This window comes from Podarcis bocagei (assembly GCF_964188305.1).
Source record: "Podarcis bocagei genome assembly, chromosome: 13".
Taxonomy (NCBI): domain Eukaryota; kingdom Metazoa; phylum Chordata; class Lepidosauria; order Squamata; family Lacertidae; genus Podarcis; species Podarcis bocagei.
Window position 1 is genome coordinate 28,573,488 of NC_138138.1, and position 18,579 is coordinate 28,592,066.

At 40.8% G+C, this 18,579-nt stretch overlaps 1 protein-coding gene across 3 annotated transcripts in view; it reads left to right on the top strand.

The window, feature by feature from the left end:
* The window catches only part of FBXL20 (F-box and leucine rich repeat protein 20), a 68,197-nt gene that overhangs the window by 39,290 nt on the left and 10,328 nt on the right, over positions 1–18,579 (top strand). For all 3 annotated transcript variants that reach the window (XM_081168694.1, XM_081168693.1, XM_081168692.1), the window contains 8 exons: positions 1,627–1,681; positions 4,108–4,182; positions 5,715–5,809; positions 12,594–12,662; positions 13,278–13,373; positions 14,239–14,365; positions 16,394–16,468; positions 18,000–18,130. In XM_081168694.1, coding sequence (XP_081024820.1) covers positions 1,627–1,681; positions 4,108–4,182; positions 5,715–5,809; positions 12,594–12,662; positions 13,278–13,373; positions 14,239–14,365; positions 16,394–16,468; positions 18,000–18,130 — 723 coding nt within the window. The remainder of the gene's footprint in view (positions 1–1,626; positions 1,682–4,107; positions 4,183–5,714; positions 5,810–12,593; positions 12,663–13,277; positions 13,374–14,238; positions 14,366–16,393; positions 16,469–17,999; positions 18,131–18,579) is intronic.

Sequence of the window (18,579 nt, forward strand, 5' to 3'; positions counted from 1 at the left end):
AAGGTGGTGATCCAGTAAAATACATGATTATCTTCTTTTTTGTATCTTTGTGATTCTCATCGCTGCCCTTCCCCTTGACTAACTTCCTAGTGATGTGAAGCGTTTTCCGCTTTACAGAAAGGGTGAGCAGAAATAATTTGGAGGGAGAGCACAAAAAGAATCATGCAAATGCACAATGGTTTTGCCAGGTTCATGGAGTATGGAGCTGTGGGATCCTGTTCTAGCCCAGACTGAGGAATGCTCTGAGGAATTCCAACCTCACTGATGGCAAGAAGAAGCTGCATCATCATCAGTTCATTGCAGCTCTGGGGTGTGTAACTAAACAATGCCTGCAGAGTCTCTAAGCTGCTCTGGCTTGGCTAAAAGAGCATTCCTACTGAGCTTTTAGGCAGCTTTCAGTGCTGTTTTTAGTCCTTGAAATATCCTTGGAAAGTTTGCATAGGTTTCTTAACGCAAAGAGATCCATGCCCATCCCTGGAGATACAACGCAAATGAACCCTATCATAAACCGCCTGAGAGCACACGGATGCATTTAAATTAATGACTAGAGCATCCTTGTTGTTTCTCGATTTTCATACTTGTTGAAGCTTTTCTGAGGGATTGGGTATAGGATAGATTTCTAGTATTCAGGTACATTTAGGGAGAGAAGAAGGGAATATAAATCCCAGGAAAAAAAGGAATGCATTCAAAAGGAAGTGGTGTTACCAACGTGTTGCAGTTGTGGTCTGTATCGTAAATGCTGCGTCACGTATTAAGAGATTAAAGGAAGGGCCGTTTGTGTGCCATAACTCTTCAGGAGCACAGAAAAGGTGCAAAATGGGTTCAGTTTCCTGAGATTTTTCCACTTTCAATTCTAAGAGTGGCTAGCCCTTAAACAAAGAAGATGCATTTGAAAATGGATGGGCAGTGCCTGCTGAAAAGTCAGTACAGTCAAGTGTTGCACAAAGACGGCCTACATTTTAATTGCATCCTAGTGCCATTCAGTAATAAAGGCAAGAGTCCTGCAAGTGTCTGAGTACATCATATCTCTGTCTGCCTCTCTTTTCATCCCCAACCACACTTAAAATCTGTGTTTTATTCTTGCTATGTGGTATTCATGCTACTAGCTTTTTTATTAGTTTTACTTTGCTTTTTTTATTTAACTGCATTTTTAACAAAACGTGTCAGTATTGACAAGGATTGCTTGAGCTCATAAATATTGCTATTAGACATTTATAATGTGTGAAGTAGTGTGATAGAATTCATTGCCATTATTTTAAACAGTAAACTGATTTTGCTGTTTGTAGTAAGTGTATCTCTTAATTCCAGTTGTCATATAATAAGGAATTAACCCTAATAGAGAAATAACACATATTTGATTATTTGCTGTTTGTTATTCCAAGAATCAATCTTTGTTACAGTTCTATCAGATGAGTGCTATAGGTATTTGACCGGTCAAATTGCTACATATTTTTTGACTGGTCAAATGTTAAATCCTATTCCACTTTTAATTTTTCAGGGCTGAGCCCAGGCACTGGAAACAGGCTGCAAGACCAAATATACCAATTGTTGCTAAACAATTTGTGAGGAGAATCCCATGTGCATGTTCCAATGTTTAGTTATTTGTATGTATGTGTTTGTTAACAGAATATTCTCCTTCCTGGATGTGGTCACGCTATGCCGTTGCGCTCAGGTCTCCAGGGTAAGAATGTTTGCAAACTAGTACTGGTAAGGTTTTAATTGCTTGTCTCTTGGGCACCTCCAGTTTGTCATCATATCCCAGAGCCAAGAAAGTGTCAGTTTGAAGGGATATTTCAACAGAGGCCCCATTTGCGCTATATATTTAAAGCATACCACTTTAAACAATCATTGCTTCCCTCAAAGATTCCTGGCAACTTTTGTTTGTCAAGGGTGCTGAAAACTGTTATTCTTCCCTCGCAGAGCTACAGGTGTCATAGTGGTTTCACATTCAATTCCTCTTCCCAAAGAACTCTGGGAATTGTAGCTCCATGAAGGGAATAGGAGTTTTTCATCCTATCAACTCTCAACACCATTTACAAACTACCCAGGGTTCTTTGGGAGAAGCCATAACTGTAAAAAGTGGTATGATACTCCTTTAATTGTACAAGTGCAGAGACACAGAATGCACATCCTCCCCACAGGTTGTATTCCCCACCCACCTTTTTTTTTTTTTTTTACTTTTCTTTTTTTGTAATATTACCAGCTGAGGTCTGTCTTAGTTTCGACCAGCCAAATCTAACTGGGTGGACTTTTACTATTTTGAGATTTTCAAATAGCCTAGGATTGAGAATCACAAAGAGATGTTATATGTTTCTGCCAACTGCCCTATACTGAATAATGGGGTAAAAGGTTATCACTGTAGCAAAAGGGAAGGTCCCTAACCTATGTCAAATATTATTATTTTTCTGTTAGCTCTCTCAGACGCAAACACTGGCATGTCTCTCTTGATTGTGGAAAATGTCGGGCATACAGGGATTAATGCTCCCCTCTCTCCTGTAGGATATGTGTGCATCTGTTTATCATAAAAATTCTGGGTGGAGATGTGACTGCTATTATGGAAACATAATAATCCATAGGTTAACAAAATAATTAAGTACCAACCTGCATTTTTATTTTATTTTTTAAAAAAAGAACATTATGAACTCATAGTTTGCCCCAGTCACTAAATGCCTGACTGGAACTGATGCTCAGGCTCACACTCTGAAGGAGAGAGTGCTGAAGCTGTAGCTAAACCACTGAGATCGCTGTGATGAGGAAGGTGGGTCATGCAAATTCACATTTGTTGCTTGTTTCTCCAGCACATAGTTATTAGTAAGCACTGGCACATGCTTACACATTGGGCAAAAAAATCCTGATGGGTTCTGACCTGTCTGTGACTGTCCAGGAAATAGATCTTCAGGTTGTGGTGGATAGCTCCATGGAAATGTTAACTCAATGTGCAACATCAGTGGAGTGAGCAAATTCCATACTGGGAATCTTTAAGAAAGGGACCAAAAATAAAATGGCCGCTATTTACAAAGCTTCCGTACTTCATTCTGATTGTCCCATCTCAAAAGGGATATTGTAGCACTGGAGAAGGAAAGCCCAAAATATTCAGGGATTCAAGCATCTTCCTTACGAAGAAACAACTAATGCCCTTGGGATTTTTTTATTTGGGTAAAAAAAGACAGCTGGGGAGGCGAATTGAGTTTTTTAAATTATGTATGATGTGGAGTAGATGTTTTGCTTCCTCTCTCATAACACTAGTGAAATTAGCGGTCTGGACAGTCAAAATTAACAAAATGCATCTTTATCTTATGGTTGCCATGGGTTTTTTTAAAAAATAATATAAACCAATTCATGGGTCTTATTAGCTGCTATAGGGATATAGCAGCTATGTGGATTAGGTGGGCCTTCCATCTGATCCAGCAAGACTCTCACATTCTGTAGTTCTTTGCTTCCCTTTTTTCCCCCATGGCCCCTTCCATTGCCTGTTCTGTTCTAACCTTCCTCAGTGGGTAATGCAAAATAATATATATGACATGGCAAAGTGCCAAGAGGTAATTTTGAAAATGTAAGTACATCTCTTACCGATCTTTTTTAGGGAACTTTATTTTTGTTAATAGAGTTACTTTAATATAACACTCCCATTTGTTATATGTGAGCCATTAAAATGTGTGCTTTAAAGCTTTTTTGTTTTTTAGTGTGAAACTAGAAAATTCCAAGGCATCATCAGCCAATGCAGTCACCTCTTTTTTAATCATGTCGTTCACTGCAAAGTATGGCACCGTAGCCTGAGCATTTGAGTGTAGTCACCACGTGTGCATGTTTCAGAATTGTGGAAGACCCAACTGTCTGTGGTTCTTTAAAGAGAAAGAAATGGCAACCAGAACAAACAATGATTTAAGCATTCTCTCAGCAGTTCTGTTGCTACACTGAAAATCATTTGTGCATCGTTGGGGCCTTTCACGCATGGGTTTGCTAGAAGCATCCCACTGGAAGCTGCACCTCATTAAGGGCCAGCGGCTTTGGTGTCGGTTTAAATTAGACCCAAGTTTTGCTTTATATTTCTGCCATATTTCCCCACATTTTACATTCTTTTCACTGTCTTCTCCCTTTTCACTGCAGGCATGGAATGTCCTGGCCCTGGATGGCAGCAACTGGCAGCGCATTGACCTGTTTGATTTCCAGAGGGACATAGAGGTATAATTAAGTGGTGTGCAGAAACAATTTCTCTGGTTAAACTGTAATTACAGCGCTGTGTAAGATCAGTAATAAACTGTGTAATCTTTTGCATCTTTCCCCAGAGATAGGATTGTTAATTTCTAGTTTCTAGCTCCAGGATTTCAGATACTGAAACTGCGCTAACTTATTTTATGCACATAGGTTTGTGGATGTGTGAACTCTCACCTGTGTGCAAAGACATGGATTCCTAACTTGTTAATATTTTTACTGGGGAAAGATCTAGGGGTGGTAACTTCCCATTTAGCAGATCTGGGCAATTAGTTCATTGGCCGCTTGCAAGAATAATGCACCATTAGGATGGGTGAGACAGCGTATTTTGGGTGGTGGCCTTTTTGGAGTGCTGCTAAGGGCAGCAGATTGTAAACCATTTGGGTTAAAAAACAAACAAACAACCATTTGGTAAGTTTGCCATTTGGATTTCCTTCCTCAGGCACCAAAATATTTTGGTCCATTCCTAGTTGCACAAAATCTATTCTTTATGTGATAACCATTGCCGTGGAAAGAACCTGTTCTGGTTCCTTGGGGCTCTTAGCCGCATTAGTGGCTTCCAAGTGGAAGAAGCCTAGCTCATGGTGGAACATCTGCCCTGCATGCAGAAGGACCCAGGTTCAGACCCCGGCACCTCAAAGCAGGGCTGGGAAATACCCCAAGTAGGGTTGTCTGAAATCCTGGAGAGCCACAGCCAGTCCATGTAGAGTAGACAGTACTGACCTAGGTGGACCAATGGGATAAGGCAGCTCCCTATTTCCTCATGTAGTCAAATTTCCCATTGCGGCAGTCAGATCCGTGCCATCGGATATGACTTAGGAACTTCTGGCATGAGCTTTAAAGCTATACTGTTCATACCAGGGGTTCTCAAATTGTGTAACGGGGAGCCAATCCGAGTTAGATTTTTGTGCAGAAAACCAGCTCTCTGAACTTCTCCAATTATAATATTATTGTGGCTCGGTGACAGGACCCTATGCACGGCTGGCTAATGGTTTTCTGTCATGCTGATGGCTCCTGTCAGCTCATATTTTGTTAAGTAAAATAGTTGTCTGTGGGCTGTCTTTTGCAGGCGCAAACTGGGAAAAGAGTATATTGCAGCAAACAACCGTGAATGTGGCTTGAATGATGGCATGTCAAATCATAATTTGTGCCTATAGGTTCAGATGACCAATTTGCCACTAGCAAAGAAGAATCTAGGGCAGCACACAGGGATTGTGTGACCTTGCCCTAGATTCAGCTTATTATGGGCCAAGTACATATAAATGTTAGACATTCTACAGGACGCAAGTTTCTGGAGTACAGAATTTAAATACACAAATTTAAGGAGGATTTGAGGGTTGGAATCAAAAAGGGTATCAACCAGGGGAGGAGTGGGTTAACAGGGGGGAGTTGATGCTTTTACTAAAAAAATTGAGAAAGTTATTTACCACATGGAAAGTTAAGCAAAGCTAATTACTCTGGAAGGTCACATCAATCGAATTCTCTTCCTGGTCTTTTTACAGGGGCGTGTAGTGGAGAATATTTCTAAAAGATGTGGGGGTTTCTTACGAAAGCTGAGCCTTCGTGGATGCCTAGGTGTGGGAGACAACGCATTAAGGTAGAGAGGTCAAGTGCTTTGCCACTGAAAAAGCACAAATAATTTTATTTTTCTATCCAGCGGAGAACCTGAACATGTAGGGTGGGGCAGTGAGCCACTTTCAAATGAGGTTATAGCATTTCCAAGATAATTGACTCCTATATTGATATCACACTTAGGCGGTCCCATTTTTATCGGTTTAGAAAATGGGCCTACCAGAAATAGCGGGGGTACTTGCATAATTCACAAATTAAAAGAATTTTTTAAAATTGAAATGAATTGACAAGAACCTATTAAGAGTGACTTTCAGGTCCTACAGAGCATTGAGAGCATCAATTGAAAGAAAATAATGAGGAAATGTATGGGAAACATATTATTTGCCTGCTTGAGTCCATAACAATTTATAGTGTCCTAGAACTGGGGATTACCATTGAAAGGATGTGTGCCATGAGGTTAAAAGAGAAAATCCCTCTCTTATATGGAGAAGTTTCAAGAGAGAAAAGAAAACATGTCCTCTTTTCTGTTTTCCACCCTTCTGACCTATCCTACTTTTAGCTAAATGACATAAAGCATTCAGGTTAATGGCTGGCAGCTAACCCCAAACCTGAGCTGTTTAGCACTGTGTAGTGTAGTGGGAAAATATATGAGTAAGGACAAGAAACACTTCCTTTTCATTTTCTCCTGAAAATCCCTATCCTCATGAGCCACCAACTTTCACGTTGGCACCCCTGGTAGATTCTGCAGTTGCTGGATCACAGTCCATTGAACAGAATTACAGAACAGAAGTGGGTGTCTGCAATGAAATGTTGCAGCGTACACTCAGTCCCTGAGTCTGGATTGAGGAAACCTGTGTTCACATTCTAATTTAGGTCTTCTTCAATCAGTCAATCAAAACATTTTATTTGCATGCCGCCTTTCCAAAGTTAAAACCATGCTCAAGGCAGCATACAACATATAAAAGATTATGTAACTACAGACGTAACAAAAGTAGCCATGAACAATAAACAAAACATCAAAAAGTACACAAGCAAATTGAATAATTTCCACATCAGATCCAAAATAAAGATACAAAAAAAAGTCATCATCATCAACAACAATCCCCCAACAACCCCACCTAAACAAGATTCTGTTCCGCAGCCTCAGCTTTTGTAGCTGGAGTCAGTCAGGGCCCTGGCCCTCCCAGGCCAGGTGGGGAAAGGCCTGCAAAGCAGGGAGCAGGTCTTCAGGACTCACAGCCAAGATGGTCTCTGGCCTCTTCACTGTCTGGAGTGGCCCCACTGCTGCTGTCCCATAGCTTCTTCCAAACAACTCCTTGTAAGGCATACAGCTTGACCTCTTAGAAGGCATGGTAAATAACCACCAGGTGCCAGCATCCACACAACTGTAGATATCATATAATCAGGGCCTTACCTTTGAATATATTGGAACTTCACTCAGTCTTACTGTAGCTTGTCTAAGTTGCTAGGAATAGCCACTTGTCCTATAGGCTAGTCACTGCTCTGTGAAAGACCTCTAGCAAGTCACCGTGTTCTGAGTGCCTCTGCAAATTTGGTCTCACTTTGCTGCTTTTTTATTTATTTTGACAAAGTGATAATAAATAAATAAGAATAATAATGTGCACCCCACCCCTAAGACCATTCCATTGTAACTATCCACCCTCCCAGAATTTCAGCACCTCTTGTGATAGTTTAACCCCTTTCTGTTTTAACAATACAAATTCTACAAAAACCCTACATATCACCTCAAAATCGTTTCTCCTGCATATTCCCCATCTTACCTTAATAGCACATGTTAATTTATTATCAATAGCTATATCCCACACCTCTTTAAACCATTCTTCTATTTTATATTCACCTTGCCCCTTCCACTTCCTAGCTATAATAGCTTGTGCTGCTTTCAGTAAATTTGTGAGCAAGTCCTTCATAGCCTGTGAACCTTCCACCCCATTGCAAATTGATAATCATGCTACTCTGGACCCAGTGATTTCTATTATCTCCTTAAACACCCTTTGCCCAAATAATTGTACATATTTACACCACCACAATATGTGAACATAAGTCCCGGTTTCCTGGCATACCCTCCAACATAACACTGAATATTTCTTGTTTATTTGATTAAATCTGACTGGTGTTAAATACCATCTAACTTATAATAATTTTCTTTTATCCTTGTAGACAACATTTTCAAATTGTGTTTCTCCCATATTTACCCCCAGCATTGACTATTTATCTGCCCTGTTTTCTCCTTCTCACACACCTTTTAATTGATATTGTTGATCCTCCATTTCTACTAATATTTTATAAATTTCACTTAATTATCACTTTTATAACTATATTTTCTTCCTTTATCTCCTTTTTTATAATCATTTTTTTAAAAAATTGTATATTCTTTGCAGCTCTTATTTTCTCATAACCACTTCTTTGTCCATTGCTCCAATTGTATACAGTTAAACCAAGTTATTTTACTTCCTGTTAGAGCTTCTCTTATTTGTTCTTTTCTTCTCATTTTCTCCACCCATGTCTTTATTTTAAGTATTTTTTTTTTCTCTTTCACTTCTTTTTCAATTTCCTTTTAAAAATTTACTGGGAAGTCTTCTATCTTCGCTACCGGAGTTAGTTGGGAATTTACTGGTATCAATTTTCCTTTATATTTTGCTCATCTCTCAATGATGTTTCTTAATAGAATCATAGAATCATAGAGTTGGAAGAGACCACAAGGGCCATCGAGTCCAACCCCCTGCCAAGCAGGAAACACCATCAGAGCACTCCTGACATATGGTTGTCAAGCCTCTGCTTAAAGACCTCCAAAGTAGGAGACTCCACCACACTCCTTGGCAGCAAATTCCACTGTCAAACAGCTCTTACTGTCAGGAAGTTCTTCCTAATGTTTAGGTGGAATCTTCTTTCTTGTAGTTTGGCTCCATTGCTCCGTGTCCGCTTCTCTGGAGCAGCAGAAAACAACCTTTCTCCCTCCTCTATATGACATCCTTTTATATATTTGAACATGGCTATCATATCACCCCTTAACCTCCTCTTCTCCAGGCTAAACATGCCCAGCTCCCTTAGCTGTTCCTCATAAGGCATCGTTTCCAGGCCTTTGACCATTTTGGTTGCCCTCCTCTGGACACGTTCCAGTTTGTCAGTGTCCTAATAAGGGATTTTCAGTATTCTGCTACAATTGCCTATTTGGTTAGCTAAAAAATATATTCACGAACTTCTCCCTCATTCCTTGTGTACCACTCTAACCATTCTAACTCGCCTTGTTCTGTTATCACATCTATGATATATCTTAACTGATTTGCTATATAATATAACTTTACCTGTTTTCTGGGGGTTATACCATCATCTTTTATTAATTCTAGGCGTCTTATCCCATTACAAAATTTATTAATCATACTTTGCCAACACTTTATCTCTGTCTCCAGAGATAATTGGTAAAATTCTAAATAAAAAAAATTATTCTAGACAAAATTTTCATTTTAATTATCGCTATTCTTCCAAACCATGAAAGCTTTAATTTTTTTATATTCCTCCAGCTTTCCCTTAATTTCCCTCTTTAATTTGTTAAGATTCTCTTGTTCTAATTTTTTTAAATTTCTTGTTATTCTCAAGTACTTTATTACATTTCTTAATTTGATATCTATTTCAAGAATTTTCATTTTTCCTCTTCATCATAGTTAAATATCAACATCTCTTATTTGAACCAATTAATTCACGACCCTTTTATTTCTCCTTTTTTTCCCAAATGTTTCTCTATTCCTGCTTATTTTCCAACAGATTTTCGATTATTAGCAAGGTATCATCTGCAAATAAGTTTATTTTTTCTTTTCCATTATTGCATATTCCTTTTATATTTCCATCTTCTCTAATTACATTGGCCAGAGTTTCAGTGACCAATACAAGTAAAATTGAGGAAAGGGGGCATCCTTGCCTTGTACCTTGGGCTAGTGTTATTTGTTCTGTTATACTATCGTTCACTATGACATATGCCTTGTTCCTCAGATATAATTGATTGATTAATCCCTTAAATCATTCTCCAAATCCCAAGCTTTCTATAATCATTTTAAACGCCAGCCATTCTACACAGTCAAAAGTCTTTAAAATATCCAATGCTACTATACCAGCTTTCAGTTTATTTCTTATTATATCTATTTCATTCAACACTCTTCCTGTTAAACTAGACATCTGTCTTCCTTCCACAAAGCCACATTGGTTTTTATTTATAAATAAAATTAGTCATATTTTTTGCCATTACAGTCATACCTCGGGTTGAAGTAGCTTCGGGTTCAGCGTTTTCAGGTTGCGCTCCGTGGCAACCTGGAAGTAACGAAGCGCATTACTTCCGGTTTTCGCGCTTGCGCATGTGCAGACACTCAAAATGACGTCACGCGCATGCACAGAAGCGGCGAAACGCAACCCGCGCAGATGCAAGTTGCATTTGCTTCAGGATGCAAACGGGGCTCCGGAACGGATCCCGTTCACATCCAGAGGTACCACAGTATTGTGGTCAATATTTTAGCATCTTGATTTATTAGGGAAATTGGCTTATACGATCCTGGATCCTTCAAATCTTTTCCTGGTTTTGGAATTAAGATAATTATTGATTGTTCCCACGATGGAGGGATCCTCTCATCCTCTATTACTGAATTATATAATACTTTAAATTTAGAAACCAATATATTTTTAAATACTTTACAATATTCGGTTCCCAATCTATCTGCTCCTGGGGCTCCCCCCCCCCTTTTAGTTTTCTTATAACATCCTCTATTTCTTTTTCTGATCACGTTGCTTCTAAAGTCCTATGGAAATGTAGTATAGAACAATCCAAGATGCATGTTGCCCAGACCACTTCCAAAACCTTCTGGAAAGACATGGACTTGCTGAGTATCATGGGACAGGACTTGAGCTTGTCCCAGGGCTTTGCAGAGCTCTGCTACCAGAGGCACTTTTCAGCTTGACCGCTCAGGGCCCTTACCTGACAGGTGAACTGCTAATTATTTTTATATATTGCTAGTAATCTGTTGCTAATAACCTACTACAGGCACTTAGGTAAAGTGGCCTGTTCATTTTGCCCTCCCTGCCAGCCAGTCATGAGAGTGTATATGTTTGCTCTTGCTAGTTCGGTTTGCTCAGAGAGTGTCTGTCCGTTTCTCAAGGTGTTGAGCTCTTCCTGGTTTTCAGCACTGAGATCACTGTGCTTCCACAGCCACTCGGTTATGTGTAGATGTGTCTCCCCTTTCTGAGGTGATGGTGGTTATTATTTAGAAGTAAATGTTCTCTTGCAGCACCACAGTAGGGCAAAGTTCTGCCTAATGGTTTGCTCGGTTTCTTGACATGGCTTTGGTACCTGCTCGAAATAGGCCTGCACCACCAGTCCTCCCATAACAGATTTGGAGGGAATTATACCTATCAAAAGTGAGATGCAGGAGACCCAAACACATCCCCCATACACACTGGTGTAGTAGTTCGGACACCACAGCCTAATCATGGCTTGGCTGTCAGGAATGTTCTACAGCTCCTCTGCTCATTTCTCTCCCCAGCTTAGGGTATCATGGTATCAGAAAACTGGAGAGACTACTCAAGCCCACAGCACATCTCTGATGATCAGAATGTGACTTGACTCTGACATCTGAACTGGGCAGCTGTCTGAATCTAACCTAGAAGTTAAGTTCCATAGTCTGTAAACTGAGGCATCGTTAATGGTTTGCCTGTGAATGTGCAGGGATTGCTCCTACTTCCCTAGTGTGAGCTCAAGCAACAATCCCCATGATCTCTGGCCAAGGATTGTGGCTTGTTTGGACAGGGCTCTAAGCCTGGGATATTGGTTTGTTGCACCAGCCCTGCACAAGGGGAAGAATGAAGCAAGAGGCACCTCTGTGTTCACAGTAAACCATTGATTATGGCTTACCATAATCTGTGCCTTCACAGTGCCTTCACAGGAAGGATCATTGTAAGGATGATGAGATAAAGACTGTGAAGAATTAAAATAGGATATAGCGTTCTGGTATTTTTGTTACTTGAAATGCGAGCTGTGTGCATTGCACTTTTTCTGGTACATTGCATGGTGGCAGCAAAGATTCTCCTTCAAGGAAAGAGAGCAGAATGTTGGCAGCACAGCTATAAAACACTTAATCTTTCTCTCCTCCTGATGCTCGGAGAGGAGGAGGAGGAGGTGTTGTTGTTAACAGTTAAGTTTTCATCTCCCTCCTAGGTGTTCATGGCTTTCCCCAATTTATTCTCTCAAGAACCCTGTGAGGTAGGCTGGACAGTGACTGGCCCGTGGTCACCTGATGAGCATCATTGCTGAACAGGGATTTGAACCCTGGTTTCCCAGTCCCAGTCCAACATTTAACATCTGTGCACTGGGGTTTCTCTTTATGCTGGACCTTTTTCCAGGCAATGTTAAAAAGCAGTTTGGAGATACAGCAAGGGGAGCTGATGCATGTACTTACCTGCCTGGCACTTGCACACCTATAGGCTACAGCTAGTGTACACTGATGAAAGCACCCTGGTATGTATGTACAGCCTTGTCTTCTGTAGTTGGCAGCGGGAGATCCACATGTACATTACCATCTTGATCACAGCCAACACATGAAATAGATTGTGAATGGTGTTTTCTCTTTTCTTTTTAAGCTGGGTATCGTCCCTAAATATTCTCAAAGTATCACTTAAAAAAACAAACCAACCCCAATTATTTGCTTTAATTGCCCCTCGGTTTGTAAGACCTTTTAAATGTCAGGTGCCACTGATTTAAAATGTATGTCATTAAAAGCCTGAAAAGCACTGTACTTTTTTCTGTCACGAAGGACATTTGCACAGAACTGCAGAAATATTGAAGTGTTGAACTTGAATGGCTGCACCAAGATTACAGATGCGTAAGTGGCATTTATTTCAGCTCTCCACGGCATTTCTTTAGCTCTTTTTAATCACTTTCCCCCATTTTCTTGGTTGCATGTTTTGTTGCTCAAATGCTGTCAGAGTATATCTGTTCTTATTGTGAATGGGTAGCTAGAAAGGGCAAATTGCCAAGGGACCCCTGTCCCACTGTAGGGGGCAGCACCAACTTAAACTTGGTGCATCAAGCCCTTCCTTACCTTTGCATCACCTTCATCAAATCTGCAGTGGTCCCCTGTGCGTATATTGGACAGGCAAGGGATCAGAGGCTAAGCTTGGAGGGCACATGGTTAGGCTGGGCCAGATGTGCTGAGCATCTAATCTCTCTCATTTACCACACACAAATTTTTATATATCCCAATTTTTAATATAAACAGTAGAACATTGTGTCGTCTTAACAATGATATAGTTAAAAAGAAAAATCCAAATTAAGAAGAATATTGAGAATCTTAGTGTGTTTTTAAAGAAATAGATTTCAGTCAACTACAATGAAAATGAGGGACCCATTCTGATATAGGCACATGATCACTAAACGTCTTCTACTTAAAAAAATAATGACAGAGCAATGAACCTATGTGTGTCCTATTCTCTTCCAGGACATGTACTAGCCTTAGTAAGTTCTGCTCCAAACTCCGACATCTTGATCTAGCTTCCTGCACTTCAATAACCAACCTGTCCCTCAAAGCACTGAGGTGAGTGTTGCTCTTCATAAAACTTATCCACCCTGATTTAAAAATACCGCATTTCTTTGTGATGGAAACCCCTGCTTCATTTTACCATGCTCTGGGCCAACTCACTGTGTCAGTGGTATAGCAGCTGACCAGAATTGGAACAGGGGTGGGCGGGTGCGGTAGAGGCACACCTTGTTCTTTCTTAGTTAGCCTGACTTGGGGAACTCCAGGAAGGCTGGGCATAAGATGACAATCAGTATAAGCTTGGGCTGTTTTCTGGTCCCATGGGGTCAGAGGGAAAGAATGAGCTTCCCAATTAGTCGTGGACCAGGCGAGATCAAGAATGCTAGTAGTGCGGAAGCCACAGAATGCTGACATCCAAGAGATGGAATGGTCTTTCCTTACTGTTGATTCAGAAGTGAGACATGCTGTGGCATTGCTGTATGTGCCTTCTTAGCCCGTGCCCTGTTTAGGTCCTTTTGATACAGAAGCCCTTGTGCATGCTATACAAACAAGCCCATTCCCTTTCTCCCTGCAGTATTGCCACATGGCTTCTGTCACCACCTACCCCCATTATTCATAGACTTGTAGAGCTGGAAAGGACCCTGAGGATCATCTAGTCCAGCCCCCTGCAATGGAGAAATACGCAACTGTCCCATATGGTGATTGAACCAGCAACCATGGCGTTATCAGCTCCATGCGCTAACCAAATTCCTGCTATAGTTTTCAGTTGGTGGTCATCCTTGAAGCTGTGGCAGAGAGCAGTGTGTTATTACTGAAAAACAAGGTGGTGAATTTCCCTTGTTTCCAAAGCAAGAATTTTTTTATCCTTAAGAGTTAACATCTCTGTCTGCCTTTCCCCTCTGCCCCCTTCTCACCTCTCAAGTGAGGGATGCCCTCTACTGGAGCAGCTCAATATATCATGGTGTGACCAAGTGACAAAAGATGGCATCCAGGCTTTGGTGAGAGGCTGCGGTGGACTCAAAGCTCTGTTTCTTAAAGGCTGCACGCAGGTATGTCTCCAGAGAGGACACAGCAGCTTCAAGAAAGCTTGAGTTGAAGTGCATTTGTTTTAACTTGGGTCATACATTGTGACATTGGAAGCAAGAGGGAGAACAGTAGGAGAGATTAAATTTTATTTATTCCTTTATTTATTTTACCCTGTCCAAAAGAGTTATAATGGCAATTTGCACTACATGAGTTTCTCTGAGGATAGAGAAGAAGGGAGGAAATCTGTGAGATTACTTTTGAACAGAGGAAAAGTAGAGCAGAAGCACTGTGCTTCGTGCAGTTCTTGACTGTCTGGCGATAGCATGTGGCTTTTAAGTATAGGAACTTTTGGTTACTTCTCTTCTAGGATATTTGTCATTTTTAAAGGTGCTGGACTAGAAGATAACCAAGCCATCCAAGCCAACCTTTTTTAAAAAAACCTGGGCATCTGTACTGAAAAGCTGAGCATTTCTCGTGTCCACTGTATTTGAAATTCTGAAACACAGTCCTACCCTTTATCCAAATATGCTCCAAGTTTTGTCTTGAAATTAGAAATTACTTAAAAAGTAAAAATAGTAAGTTGGATAACTGAATTGGAAATCAGGTTGTGTGTTGAATCCTGTTCTGGGGAGGATGGCCTCTGATCTCAGCTTTGGGTGGGACCTGGTTCAACTAGTTGAGGGCCATTGTTCTTTGTGCTTTGCCCATCTCAAAGAATTTCAGTTCTTTGAGATGGGCCACATGACTTAGTTGTGGCACCTCATACAGGGAAAGGAAAAATCCCAACCTCGTTAGCAATCCCAGGCAAAATAATAAAATAGCTGTGACACAAGGCAGTTGCAGGACAGGAGCTTTCCACTGTCATGGTTTCAGGTTTCCTTGTACTGGATTTTTGCAAACATTTTTGTGGCTCTCTTAGAGCAGCTTGGAATTGTAATAGAGTAGCATAAGGCATGTTTCTAGGCCCCCAATGCAGGTTTAGTTGTGGGCAGTCAACCACATGTCACACAACTTGTGGCCTCTGATTGAGGATGTTCACCTGCATCAAATATGCATCCGGGAGCTTCAGGAGATATACATCCACATCTGTATCTGCATCCACATGGATAAAGGATGTTCAGTTTATAGTTGCACCTATATGAGTCAAAGAAAGAAGTTCTAGTGGAGAGGTTTAGCAAACGCAGCCATAATTTTATAAATTATAAATTATTATATTTTTTAAAAATAGCTTTAGCCTTTCCCCTTTTTAATGGAGTGCTAAGGAAAAAATATTGATGGAAGCAAGGCACTTGTTATCAGTTGTTTTGCCATCTGTTTCCATGATTCAAGGACATCCGTGGCATCTTTAGTAGCAGAAATAACTTGGGTGTTGCCTTTTTTTCTTTTTGTCTTAACAAAAGAGCCTCTTTTTCTCTTTTAAACAAAGCATGTTTATGTGAAACCAACAAATAGTTATATTTGACGTTTTACTATGTTTTTATATGTACTGTAAGCTGCCCAGAGTTGCTGGGGAAAGCCATCCAGATGGGCAGGGTTTAAATAATAAAATTCTTCTTATTATTAAAGGCGCTTAAGTCCTTAAAATTCAGAAACTCTGATTCTAGAACCATGTGGTTACACTGTGAGATTTTCAAACACCTCCATAATGAAGCTAAGTATTTTGAGAACCCAGCCAAATAAATTCTCGGGTGACAATGCCACAAAGGTGTAGTGCTCATGGGGGTATAGAATGGGGAAATGGAATATTTCTCTTGTTCTTCCCTCCTTCATGGCAGCCTTGATGCTGGGAGTTTTTGCAGTAGCCAGCTTTGAAAGCCTATTAGATGCTGTGGGTCCCATGGTGACATGAGATACCAGAGACCCATATGGGCTCTTAGCTGTCATTGAGAATGAGAAACTAGCCCTTTCTTTTTAAAATAAAAACAAAGACTTTTGGGAATCCAGATTTTCAGTAATTTTATTCCAGGAAAAGAAAACCCAAAATATGACTTCACGCTGACTCCTTTAACAAGTTGCTTACCTCCCTCCCTCCTATTGCACTTTTGTTCTAGCTGGAGGATGAAGCTCTCAAATACATTGGGGCACACTGTCCTGAACTGGTGACTTTGAATTTGCAGACCTGCTTGGTAAGTAATTGGTTCACACAAATCCAAATTTGCTCCTGTTTTTCTTAACATGCAGAGGCCATGAACTCTGCAAAGTGACCCTCACACCCCAAGTAATGCCTCTCCCTGTTGGCTTGGAGTAGTTGCAGTCCTGGTAGCTTGATGTTCATCTTATTTCATAGGGGCAAAATCCCTACTGTGGTGGATGGGAATGTGTGTGAAAATCTGGCTATAAAAATCGTCAGTAGCTGAGGGGACGGGCAAGTGTTTGTAGTTGCTTGCGTCTCTGTGCCTATAGCCATTCTTGACCCTTTGCTTCCAAACATGTTAAGCAAGACATTCAGTGCCCCTAGTATGCTAGGCATTCAGACGTTATTAGAATTTCCATGGTGCCCCAAAGCCACTGAAGGTTTCCTAAAACTGATATTCCCCTGTGGGGGGAATAAAGGATATTGAAAAAGAGCTCTTTCCATTTAAGAGTCTCTTGCTCTGCCAGCACGCTGGAAGTTACAGTCCAATAACATATTGAGGGCACCTTGTTGACTCTGCTCTGGCCTTACAAAATCCACTGGGCTCCACCCTCAGATCCCTAGGAGCTTGCCAACTCCACTCATTGACCAGATATTTTTAAAATCTCAAATTGGCAACCATATCACCACCCTAGACCATACACTGAATACCTTCTGCATATAGTAAAGAACTCTCCTAGTGTTAGCATTTAATGTGACAAATCTATCTGGTCCGAATTCACCCTTGCCCAGGAGGCGTTTCAAATTTTATTTGCAGGACAAGCTGGAAAAGATTCTTTTGGTCGGGTTGGAATGCTTTCTTGTCTCTGTATTTAAATTTTTGTGTGTGTGTATTTTTAAAAAGTTGGAAGAGGAAGTACATTTTTGTCCTGCGAGAAAATATCCTGAACCATTTTGTGGTGGTGCCAAAAATGGAATGTTGAGCCCAAAAAAGGAACAGATTTTGATAGCCTGTGTGCAATTGGCATCCTGCTTTTTCACATGATACTTGCTAAAATGAGTTTACCAAATAATACTTAAGATGTAATTTTAGGACTCAGAAGGGTTCTCCCACCCTGGAGCCCAGTTCAAATGTCATATCAAACCAAAGTTTAAAACAAACTGTGGTTTAATGGGAATGAGCAGCATTCTGGTTCCTATTGCGCTCCTCCCCCACAACCATTGCTGCCCCGTTGTGGACAAAACGTGCCAGAGTCTGGCTTATCCTGTCTTCTGAACCCTGGTTCATGGTTGATTTCCACCCTGCAAAGTAATAAGCAGTACCAAAATTTGTTCTTGAATGACTGCTTGTGGTTTGTTTGGTGGAAACCAACCTTTAGCCTGGGTTTGGACAACATGACAAACATGCAGATTGTTTTGTCTGCAGCATGCTGCGGGAATTTATGAGCAGTGGGCACCAGCATGCTGCTCATTCACATTAAACAATAGTTCGCTTTGACCTGTGGGTTTCATGCGCCAGGCGAAACAGACCAAAACTTGCTGCACACTACAAATGACTTTGATTACCTTCTCTCCTTCTGTAGCAAATAACAGACGATGGTCTCATTACAATATGTAGAGGGTGCCACAAGTTACAGTCTCTGTGCGCCTCTGGCTGTTCCAACATCACCGACGCCATCTTGAATGCTTTAGGGCAAAACTGTCCAAGGCTTAGGTAAGTAGGCTTTGGGTTAGAGGGCTGCTTGGGAGGATACAAGGTTAGCATGTGAACATGGGATGTATGCTGGGTAAAAATGGGTAACAGAGGAATCAAAAGCACACAGAAAAGGGTTGGCATATTATGTGGAAGAGAATGGGTCATAGAAAAATTCATTTGTTTATACTCACAATCTGTCTCATAGGTTCAAGGTTGTGAAAAATGTCATTGCCCAGAATGAAATCTGCCACTATTAAAACAGGGGCAAGCAAACTTTTTTCCGTTAAGGGCCAAAATCCCTCATGGGTAATTGTCAGGGGCCACATGCTCACTATGAACCAAGCTGAAATAGTGTGTGGAGTCAGAGCAAAAAGTAGAGGAGGAAACCCCCACTTTCTTCCTCCCTGCCCAGCAGGCTGCCAGGGAAAGGACAGATCACTCTTCCCAGAGGTCTGGACTGATTGCTT